This window comes from Oryx dammah, unplaced genomic scaffold (assembly GCF_014754425.2).
Source record: "Oryx dammah isolate SB20612 unplaced genomic scaffold, SCBI_Odam_1.1 HiC_scaffold_19, whole genome shotgun sequence".
Taxonomy (NCBI): Eukaryota; Metazoa; Chordata; class Mammalia; order Artiodactyla; family Bovidae; genus Oryx; species Oryx dammah.
Window position 1 is genome coordinate 79,587,279 of NW_024070203.1, and position 12,069 is coordinate 79,599,347.

The 12,069-nt window shown below is 45.9% G+C and overlaps 1 protein-coding gene across 1 annotated transcript in view; it reads right to left on the bottom strand.

The window, feature by feature from the left end:
- Positions 1 to 12,055, bottom strand: part of PTDSS1 (phosphatidylserine synthase 1) — a 72,875-nt gene extending 60,820 nt beyond the window's left edge. The window contains exon 1 of the mRNA XM_040261029.1: positions 11,764 to 12,055. Within this exon, the coding sequence (XP_040116963.1) occupies positions 11,764 to 11,942 (179 nt within the window). The 5' untranslated portion in view covers positions 11,943 to 12,055. The remainder of the gene's footprint in view (positions 1 to 11,763) is intronic.
- Between the last annotated feature and the right edge of the window lie 14 nt (positions 12,056 to 12,069).

A 12,069-nucleotide genomic window follows, 5' to 3' on the forward strand; every position in this document is an offset into this window, starting at 1 on the left:
GACACAACGTCCTCATTCAGACCAAGTCACACTACTGATACTGCTAATGATGACAGCCAGGGTAACAGGTCCTGTCTATCAAGGATCTGCTGTGTGTCAGGCATTGAACAGGCAGTTTCTACACATTATCTCTAATTGTCACAATCCATCTGCAATATGGGCTGTTATCAACCACATCTTACAGATGAGGTAACAAAGGTCACATAGGTTTAGTAACTTTCTCAAGATTGTGGAGCTAAGAAGTTGCAGAGCCAGCTTCAAAACCAGGCCTGCTAGACTCTGAAGATAGTGATCTTTCCCCTTTGCCAAACTGCCTTATGAAAACTTACCTGTCACCCTAAATCCCACGTGACTCATGGGCATGCAATTGGTAAGTCACAAAATAAAAGCAAGGCTAAAATGAGCAACTGTGGCCGAGGAAAAGAAGATAGAGGCTCATAACTCATGCCTCGTACCAAAATACATTCTAGATGACTCAAACAACTAAAAGTAAAAACAAAACAAAATTCTAGAAAAAAAAAATGATGGTAGAACTAAAAAAAAAAAAAAAAAACCACCTATGCTGCTGCTGCTAAGTCTCTTCAGTCGTGTTAGACTCTGTGTGATCCCATGGACAGCAGCCCACCAGGCTCTCCTGTCCCTGGGATTCTCCAGGCAAGAACACTGGAGTGGGTTGCCATTTCCTTCTCCAATGCAGGACAGTGAAAAGTGAAAGACACCACAACCTCAGGGTGGGGAAAGCCTTTCTAAAGCATAATACAAACCCCCGAGGTCACAAAGGAGAAAGCTGACAAATTTGCATGACAAAGAAATCAGTAACAAAGTCCAAGGAAAAGTGATAGGTAAACTTGGAAAAAATATTTGCAACTCATATGAGGCAAAGGGTTAACTTGCCTAATTACAAAGCTCTCCCTACCAAATCAATTAACAGAAAGAACAACAAATGGACAGAGAAAAACAAATAGAAAAGTGGACAAAGGATATGAAGAGACAGTTCACTGAGCAAAAAAATCCAGAAGCTCTCAGGCAAGTAAAAAAAAAGATGCTCAATCATGTTCATGGTAAGATATGGACACACTGGAACAATACAGAGACCACTTTTATCTACTTTATCCCTGATGGCTCAGATGGTAAAGAATCTGCCTGCAATTCAGATTCAATCTCTGAGTCAGGGAGATCCCCTGGAGAAGGGATGGGCAACCCACTCCAGTATTCTTGCCTGGAGATCCCCTGGAGAAGGGACGGGCAACCCACTCCAGTATTCTTGCCTGGAGAAGCCCATGGACAGAGGAGCCTGGTGGGCTTTCAGTCCACAAGGATAAAAAGAGTCGAACACGACTGAGTGACTAACGTGACTCTTCCTTACCTTATGGAAAAAGGCAAGAAATTGATAAACAGGTATTCTCACACACTACCTTTATGGGGGGCCATTTGACAACACATTAATTTATAAATGCACATACTCTGTGACTCAGCAATTCCATGTACGAGAATATATCTCACAGATATACCCTCATTTATGCAAAAATGACATATGTACAAGGCTGCTCACCATAGCGTTGTATGTTTTAGCAAAACAAGGAAACAACTAAAAGAGACATTAAAAAATTACGGCTCTGGCTCACAAGCAAGTACTTGTTGCTGTTCAGTCCCTCAGTCGTGTTTGATTCTTTGTTAACCCCTTGGACTGCAGCACATCAGGTTTCCCTGTCCATCACCAACTCCCGGAGCTTGCTCAAACTCATGTCCATAGAGTTGGTGTTGCCATCCAACCATCTCACCCTCTGTCATCCCCTTCTCCTCCTGCCTTCAATCTTTCCCAGCATCAGGGTCTTTTCCAATGAGTCTGCTCTTCATATCCAGCAGCAAAAGCATTGAAGCTTCAGAATTAGTCCTTCCAATGAATATTCAGGACTGATCTGCTTTAGGATGGACTGGTTGGATCTCCTTGCAGTTCAAGGAACTCTCAAGAGTCTTCTCCAACACCACAGTTCAAAAGCATCAATTCTTTGGTGCTCAGCTTTCTTTATAGCCCAACTCTCACATCCATACATGACTACTGGAAAAACCATAGCTCTGACTAGACAGACCTTTGTCAGCAAAGTAGGCAGCCATAAAAACAATGAAGATGCTTTTAATTAACTGGTACAGAGTAATTTAAGAGATCATGAAGTAAACAAAGCAATTTGCAGAACAGGAGTATAGTAAGCAACTTTTTGTGCAAAACAAAGAGCACGCGTAGGTATACGTAACTTCTAACTTGTGCTCCGAGCTCCACAGGGTGTCTGGAAATCCACCCAAGAAATGGTCACTCTGTTTTATCCAAAGAGAATAAATGAAGAGTTGGGGGAGACTTCTCATCATAAACCCAGTGGAATATCTTGGATTTTAAGCAATGCAGATATATTACTTTCCAAAAAGTGGATTATACATCAACATTAAATTTGTAAGAACTTGAGATCGGCGATAAACAATGAAGCTGCAAATTTGTAAATTCTGAGCAATCTTACTAGAAAGATGGGATCAAAGAATGGCCTAGTTTGGGGAGTTAAAAAAAGAAAAGGAAAAAAAGGTCGATTAAATCTGAATAAAATAGCAGCGAGTCTGAAAAGTTGGCCATTTTATATTTGCCTAATAAGAAAAAAAAAAGTATCAAAGACGGACAGCAAGCTCTTTGGTAAAACTGAAAACATGTGTACAAGAAGATCACACTCCTGTGATCAAAGACCAAAGGGTAGGCCGGTGAGTGAAAGAAGAAATCTGAGTCAGATCAGACCAGGGTCCCCACTAGGCCTTCTGAGTTTCCTGAGAGCAGAGAGGGCACCCGCACAGTGCCTACAAAAGGTGGGTGCATTGAAAGAACGGAATGGGTGACTGAGGAGGCTGCCCCCCGCCCGCCAGCCTCCCCACTAGCCGACCGGGGCCACTCTGTGAGACCCTCAGCTCCCCGTCATCCAGAGACCTAACCACACGCCAAGGAATACGGACATTTTCCATAGTTAATCATGAAAAGAAACTTGGCGGCAAAGGTTACAAAGACCACACCACGGATTCTAGAGACCTTCCGTCAGAGGACGAGAAGCATCTGTCTCCTGAGATCCACTGGGTCTGTGCCTCTCAGAAGGCTAGCTATAGCTGCCTTCTGCATGTTAGTTCTCTTAATCTTCCTAACACCCTTGAAGGGGGAAATGATCACAATCTGCATTTTACTGACCCCAAAGGCTAAGTGTTTTCCCCTTTAGGAGGCTGTTCAGTGCAGTGACAAGGAGGACAGGTTTGTGGCCAGACAGCCTGGGCCTGAATTCTGAATTCACACTATCAGCCTGTGTGACCTTGGGCAAATTATCCAGCCTCTCTGTGCCTTGGTTTCCTCCTCAGTATATCACAGGAGAGTTAACAGTTCCATCTCACTGGGTTGCTGTGAGGATAAAATAACTTAACACATGTGAGGGACTTAGAACAGTGCCTGGCACAGATGGCCTGTCAGTTATTAATTTGTAATTTCTGCCCACTCATTCCCTCAGCTAGCCGACACCTATCGTTGTGGACAAAGATGAACAGACACAGTCCTGACTCTAAGAGAATCGTGAAGCAAAGCACAATAAGACACAAAAATTAAATAATTATCTTAGTATAACTTTGGCCTGAGAGAAAAGTTTTTAATTTGCTGGAACAGCCTCTGATTAACCCAACAAAACCCCCTAAACCTAAAAAAACCACCCCAATCATTCACATAAGATTGACCCGTTTGTGGATTTGGTACCAATCTCCTCAGGCTTTGCCAGGGGGCAATATGGGTCCCACTTTCCAAGGAAGCTTGTAATCTGCAGTCAGGGCTGCCAGAGCCCCATCTTGACTTTTGCTGGTCTCAGGATTCTTGCTCAACTAAGACATTTTGCTTTACGGCAACAAAAAATAAGAGGACTTCAGACTTAGAACTGCAAGGCTATAGCAGCGCCCTGACCTCTTTGCTAGGTTCTCTGAGACTCCTAACAATAGGCACCTCGGTCTTGGAGCTGCTGAACTTTCCAAAGGCCTTTCCCAGCTGCCATTTGGTTGAACCACTCCACAGTTCTCGAGGGGAGTATTATCATTACTTGGAGGATGAGGAAAATAAAGCTCTTGCTTTATCTTGCCCACAGTTACAACAAACAGAGGCAGAATGAAGTAGGTGCCTGGGCTTCTGGAATGCTGGCTGGAGGTCAAGATTGCTACACTGACCCATAGAGCTCAGGAAGGCAAAGTTATTTTCCCCTTGCTCTGCTAAATTTAGGAGGTGTTCCAGCAGCAAGCTGGGGTAGCCCTGACCATACAGAGCAAAAACACCAAATGGACAGGCTACAGGAAAATTGTCATTTAAGATCCCTTCTCATTCACCTGCAGCAGCTCCAGCGCCCAGCACAAGGCCTGGCACAGAGCAGGCCTTCTCAACGTGGTGGGTGCCAGAGAGGGGAAGAGGCCAGGGTGGAGCAGATGCATGACCCAGGGAACGCAAGGAGGTACCACGGCCTAGGCCCAGAGGTGCCCTGCAGGTGATTCTTCTGCCTCGGTGCCGACCAGCCAGGGACTGAAATACCTCACGCCACCCTGTTTTAGTGCAGGTAACTACCCAAGAGAGAGGCTTCCCCAGTGACTCAGTGGTAAAAATCTGTCTGCAATACAAGAGACATGGATTCGATCCCTGGGTTGAGAAGATTCCCTGGAGGAGGAAATGGCAACCCACTCCAGCATTCTTGCCTGGGAAATCCCATGGACAGAGGAGCCTGGTGGGCTACGGTCCATGGGGTTGCAAAAGAGTCGGGCATGACTTAGTGATTAAACAACAACTACCCACGACAGAACCCGAAAAGCAGGACAAGTGAAAGGAAAGCCCTAACATTTTTTTAACAAAGGTTTGAACACAAAAAGCTTTGGCCTCGGATTTTAAAACTTGAACAGGCTGCAGGCAGTGAGCAAAAAGACCAGGGACAACAAGCAAACTTTCCACTCTACACAATCTTTAACCATGGCGGTCTCCCTGGGGCCAAGAAGGTTAAGGAATCCTTAATCGTGACTCCTAAATGCGGAGTTGGTTGTCCCCTCTCCCCCTGCCATCTTCTCCTTTCCATCTCTTTAATAGGAATCTCTGAAACTGAGACACAAAGATAGGGTCATGTTCAGGAGGCTACGCACTGTTAAGGAGCCTCTCTCCCAATGGAAAATTCAGTCTCGAGTTACAAAGTGGACCAATGTTAACTAACTTTGACATTAGCTTTGAAGACCACATTCATTTCATTTTGTAAAATGTTAAAGATTCTTTCTGAGAATTAGAGCTGAAATAGCAACTGACAGAGAAGAGTGATATTTTTTGAAAATTCATATTGTATAAATGATTTTTTATATTTGACTCATTTAGCATTTTACTGGGTGTGTATTCTGCAATGATTAAGATATCTGCCCTCAATAAATTAATATAAAAACAAATATTATAATAGGAGAGAGAAATACTAATAAAAGACATTTGGAAGTATAGTAAGTCCCATACCTACAAAGCTTCAAGTTTTGAACATCCAGAGATGTGAAATGTGCATTCCATCAACATCAGGCCTGAGTGAAACTGAAGCCTGCCGTCCAATTGCGTTAGCTGGGTATCTTGGCAAATTCTGGACTTCTGAACAAACTGGACTTATGAATGCATCCTTGGAGGAACCCATTCATATGTAGGAGACTTATCTGTACATAAACACTTCTTCCTCTGAGCTTCCAGGAACCACCAAGAAAGGGGTCTGGCAGGGGACCATCAGGAAGGTTGCCAGGGATGCCATGGGCTCGTGGGCAGGCAGAAGGCACTCTCAAGTCAGAGGGAGGTACCAGCCTGGCACCAGGTGTGGGGCTGCCTGGGCTGGCAGCGTGTGCTGTGTACAGTGGAGGCAGGTGTAAGGCCCTATAATGAAGGCCCTCAGGGGCCAGCAGGCACTCCCTACCGGTGATAGAGATCTAGGGAAAGACTGTAAGTAGATGGACGGGATCAAGATCTTGACTTTAAAAGGTTGTGAGGAAAGCAGTGTGGAGGATGGTCTGAAGTGAAGGGCAGTCAAGGCCTGGGCGTGTCTTATGCCAAAGAGCTGGGGTTTGTGAGCTAAAGCCTGGGCATGGCAGAGGAGGACAGCTCTGAACGCTACTGAGGCCTGGCTGGACCTGGTGAAGATAAGCTAGATGGACTCCAGGATGCCGGAGACCTGCGCTGGGCAGAACATGGGCTGCTGACTACACTGAGTGCAACCGAGGGCTCAGGAAGCAGTCCTTGCTGCCTGAACGAGCCTTCGGCTTTCACATTTGTTGACCCTAAAAAGCCTGTGAACATCCCTACAGAAATCTGGGGCGAGAGGGATTCTATCACAAGACAAACTGCATTGTCACTGGTAATAGAACTACATATAAAGTGCTAGACACTAGGCAGCAGTACCAGGCGTGCACCTCTCCAAGGTAAGCATCAGCTAAACCAAGTAGCTCTGTGTGTCGCCCAGGTGCTTATTTACCCCAGAGAAATATATATTATATACATTACCCCATGACACACATTACCCCAAAGAAATATGACACAAAGAAATGTATATATATGTATATCTTTGGGGTCTACACAAAGACCCCAAAGAAATATGACACCTTTTCCCTTTCGAGAAATGAATAATTTTATCAAGGACATGCACGCATGCATGCATGCTAAGTCGCTTCAGCCGTGTCCGACTCTGTGCAACCCTATGGACAGCAGCCCACCAGGCTCCTCTGTCCACAGGATTCTCTAGGCAAGAACACTGGAGCGGGTTGCCATTTCCTTCTCCAATTAAGGACATAAAACACCAGAAATAAGGATAAGAAAGGATGTAAAGAGGTGCTTATTTTAATCCAATAAAACACCCGTGACTTACATAGGAAGTGAGGAAGAGAAATGTTAAGAGGGTTAACTGGACCTCTTTAGAGGGGGCCTAACACAGGGCACGCCTCTCCCTCCAGGGCTGGTGTCACCCAGCACACAGCTGCCGTGGACAATCACTTAACGTTGCTGGTGTCCGGGAACAAGGACAGCCAAGGCCTTCTGTTATTGGGGAAGAAAGAACACGCTGTACCTAAAGGAAATAGGCTCGAGACAACTGAATCAGCAGTATCAGGAGACAGTTTCTAATGGGAATTGATATGGTCTAAAGGGAAAAAAGAGGGAAGGCTGGCAGGTCTCCAGGAGGGAAGAGACACAGAAGGTGGAACTATGCCTCCAAGTAACATCAAGAAAAGCTGGAGCTCCAGAGCCGCTCAGGGAAATGAGGCGAAAACCACTATCACGAACAAGTAGAAATCAATCGATCGAAAGTCTGGCCATGTGCCTGCCCTCATCCGCCTCCTCAGTCCCACATTAAGGAGAAAAACTAGCCCAGGTGAGTGGATGACCCCTTCTGAACAGGAAGCTGCAGGAAGGCAATCTCTTCTGGGCAAGTGATGACTTTTGCTGGACAAGTGTCACTGGAGAGAATGATTTCACTATTTTACTGCCAGGCGCCTCTTGAGGAGAGAGCAACCTGTTACCAATGAGATCTAGTAAATTTTGGCATTTTCAAATCTAAAGCCCAAGTGTCTGAAACTAAGGCTATTCAACATGTCCAAGTTTACCAACCTATGAAAGGCGAGCTCAGAGCTTAAGACAAAGGTTCTCCTAGCCCCACGTTGGCTGAATACACTTTTATAAGACATATGCCGAGGCATTTGATTTCTAAAACTGGTTACCTTAAAATGTGGCAAAGTGAGCTTTTTCCGATCTTAGGCAGCAGGATTCAATAGCATCTGGCTTTACTGTGAATGACAGTGAGTTGGCCTAGCTGCCATTTAACAAAAGCACTACTGGACGAATACAAACTTGTCTTGGACTTCTGTGTAAGGCACCTAACCCTTGCAATCCCAAATTCTTGCTGTGTCTCTGCACCATGTGTCATGACCCAGGTAGTGTTTCATGCATACTGGTAATCTGACACCGGGAAAGTATTCTACCCCTGGCTCTCTTCAACTACTGGTTTTTGAAAAACAAACTTTAAGACATATTTTTAAAGTTTTACGGAAAGAACTGCACTGAACAGTCACCAACTCAAACCCTGTTGTAAAATAAGGTTCTTACTGCAAAAGAGCACAAAATGATTAATCTTCATTTAAGAAGTCATTACTTTCAATCTTTATGGAAGAAGACAGAGTGATCACTGTAATGTCTCAGTTTAAAGGGTCACAAATCACTACAAAAAATGAGTAAGACAGTAAGTACTAATTGTACTAATGGTGCTTATGATTTTATATAACATGAAACTTGTTTTGAAGTAGTTCTTTAAGGTATAATTTCTGTCTCTGTGAAATTAGTGGGAGAAGTAAAATCATAATCAATTTTAGAAAAGACCATAGCCTACAGTTCAGATTATGCCTTTTCTATTACTTTTGACAAGCTGTTAAAATTCATACTCATTTCTTATACTCTCACTGCTGTAATTTATTGAATGCTTTGGCAGGACATGCTGTAAAAGGGAACTTCCAGAAGAATGTGACTTTCTGTATTAGAAAAGAGGAAGAGAAATCTGTTCTGAAAAGGCCTAGAATAATAAGGTAAAAGGTTGAAACACACTGCTCATTCTTGCTTCTTCTTATTTAAAGTAAAATAGCATAATTACTTTTCTAATTTCCAAAGAAACTCCTGTACTAACTCCATCCTTGCCAAGCCACATGAGACAAAGTAAAACTGAAGTTAATATGAATCAGGCATGTATGTTCTCCAGGCAAAGCATTGTCCGTTCTTCCAAAGTCTTTATTCTTTTTCTTAATTATAGAGCACACCACACCCTCACTCAATGAAAAATCTAATTTACAAGGCAGCAGCACCCAATGAAATGATGTAATAATAATAGTTAACGTTTACTGAGCAATTACTATTCATTATGCGTTGAGTCAAGAACCCAACGACAAAGCAGGAGACCTGAGTCATGGGTTCAGTCTCTGAGTCGGGAAGATCTCCTGGAGCAGACAATAGCAATCCACTACAGTATTCTTGCCTGGAGAATCCCATGGACAGAGAAGACTGGCGGGCTACAGTCCATAGAGTCACCAAGACTTAGCACCCACAAGCTAAATACAGATTATCTAAAAAGATGAACATTTAAAATGAAATCCTATCAGGTATTACTAAATATTTTCACTCTATGTACTGATAAGCAAGCAAGGGCTAAGCAATATTAAATGGCCACAGAGACACAGACACTAGGTGGTAAAATCAAGTGACATGATAAGTATTTGAGGATAACCATAATTAGGGACAAGACTTCTCTCCAAAGCTTATTCTTGGTTGGATACTCTGAAAATATCTGTCCTTACGCCACAGCAGAGAATTCACAGAATATTTTACCATAAAAGTAGCTGTTTCCCTCAATCATTAATTGTTTCATATGCTTTGTGCCTTTAGATAGATTCACACAAATAGATAAACACTTACAAAATAAGAACCTAGAGTTAAATGGATTGTGGAGGAAAGGAACAAGTGTGATGTAGGAGGACATTATCAGTTTTATGAAAATCTGAAAAAGTTGCATTGATTCTCAAGGGAGATACCATTGGCACTTGCATGTATACAAGTGTGTAGGTGCACACGTGTGCCTGTGAGTCAGGGACAATTCTTTGTCTTAAATGCTATCCCTGGCGTTTACACATTTAGCATCCTTAACCCTCACCTGCTAAATATCAGAAGTTCCCTCAATGCTGAGGTCACCAAATATACTCCCTTACAGTTTCTGTGGATGGGCTGAAAACCACTGATTGTTGGATAAATATATTAGGAGAGAAGAAAGGTCTGTCCAGTCAAAGCTTTGGTTTATCCAGTAGTCATGTATGGATGTGAGAGTTGAACTATAAAGAAAGCTGAGCGCCGAAGAATTGATGCTTTTGAATTGTGGTGTTGGAGAAGACTCTTGAGAGTTCCTTGGACTGCAAGGAGATCCAACCAGTCCATCCTAAAGCAGATCAGTCCTGAATATTCATTGGAAGGACTGATGCTGAAGCTGAAACTCCAATATTTTGGCCACCTGATGCAAAGAACTAACTCATTTGAAAAGACCCTGATGCTGGGAAAGATTGAGGGTAGGAGGAGAAGGGGACAACAGAGGATGAGATGGTTGGATGGCATCACTGACTCAATGGACATGGGTTTGGGTGGACTCCGGGAGATGGTGATGGACAGGGAAGCCTGGCGTGCTGCAGTCCATGGGGTCGCAAAGAGTCAGACACGACTGAACTGAACTGGGCCTGAGTTTGAGTAAATTCCGGGAGTTGGTGATGGACAGGGAGGCCTGGCGTGCTGCAGTTCACGGGGTCGCAAAGAGTCAGACACGACTGAACTGAACTGCACTGACGTTAATCATGCATCATGTGCTAGGTACTCTGTTAAATACATTCACACATGTTCATTTAATCCTTATAACTTATTAGGTAAGGACTTATTTTATCTCCACTATACAGAGGAGAATTCTGAGGCTCAGAGAAAGGCTCAACAACTTAACCAAGGTCACACAAATAGTCTTGTGACCAGTAGTCTGGCTCCAAAACTCCACATCTCTAGGTTAGTGCTTAAGCATGGTTGGTATAAAGACACATTTTTTTCGTTAAAGAGGTTCATTCAGAAAATATGAACCCTTATAAGCAGGACCCAAGGTATACCTGTCCTTCAGGCATGAATCAGTTCCTTGGCTTGGGGCTGAGGGACCTCATGTTCAGTGAGGTAGCTATAAGCCGTGGGCCAACAAGAGCTGGACGGGGTAGCTCCTAGGCACAAGTGTACATCAGAAGTGCTTTGAGTGAGTGTGCATGTATGTTTTCAGGCGCTAAGAGAGTTGTGCTATAATGTGTGTGGTGTGCGTGTTTTATTTAACCCTTTCCATAGCATCTACAACGCCCCGGGCATTGCTACAGTGGCCTGACAATGTCTCACTTCAGCATGTATGCCGGGATAAGAACAGAACAGAGCGGGCACCGTGTGTTGTGTAATGGGCTGGTGTCTGTGTGGCAGTAATGGAATGTTGGCTGTGATGTGTGTGCGCATGGCTGGCAGTTTGTGTTGTGGTACAAGCGGTCGTGTTAGGGGCTGCAGGAAGGGTTATGCGAGACGACCGGCGTACAACGCACAGTGGAATGCATTTTTGTGGGCAGGTAGTGCTGAACCCTGGAGGAGTTCGGCGGGGAAGGTCTGGGTTACGTCCCGGGCCTGGGCATGGCGCGTGAAAGACGCCCGTAGACTGGGGTGTTTGCAGCGGGGACATGGGTGCTGCAAGTGGTGCATACCAGATGATTCATGCGGTGCGCTAGGCGGGGACGGAGGCCCGAGAGGAGGGGGCCGGTGTCGTGATGCGTGGAGAGGGGAGCGATGCTGGGAGCCAGGGAGGAGGGAGGGAGGGCGATGGCGCCAGCCGGGCCACGCGTGTTCCCGGGGTGGCCCGAGGCGCTGCATGGGGAGAGGCGGTATGAGGACAGGCGTGAGGGTGGGTGGAGGATGGACGTGGGTCGCAGGGAAGGGACGAGCGCCGGTTCCCGAGGGTTGGTAGGGGAGCGAAGCTGGGTGTGCTCGGGGGCAGAGCCGCCGGCGAGCGAGCCCGCGCGCGGAGCAGAACGAGCCCGCTTCCTCTCCCAGCCATGGCTCTCCCCGCCCCCCGCCCCGCCGCGTCCCCAGCCAGCCCCTTCCCCTTCGCCCTCGGGCGCGCCCCGGCCGCCCCGCACCTGGTGAAGGCGAAGTACATGAGGCTGACGATGGTGAAGCTGAGCAGAGTGATGGTGTGCGGCCGGTAGAAGAAGTCGATGGTGATGTCCTCCACTTGCTGCTCGTTGATCATCCGGAAATGCATCTTGTAGTTCACATCGTCTTTACTCAGGGTCCGGCTCCCCACGCAGGACGCCATGGCCCGCCTCCCGGTCCCGCGGCGCGGCCCCGGCCCGCAGAGGCTGGGAGCCTGGGGTCGGGCAGCGGGGGGCGGACGAGCCGCAGCGGGCAGGCGGGCTGCCGGGCCGACGCCGGGGCCGGGTTGG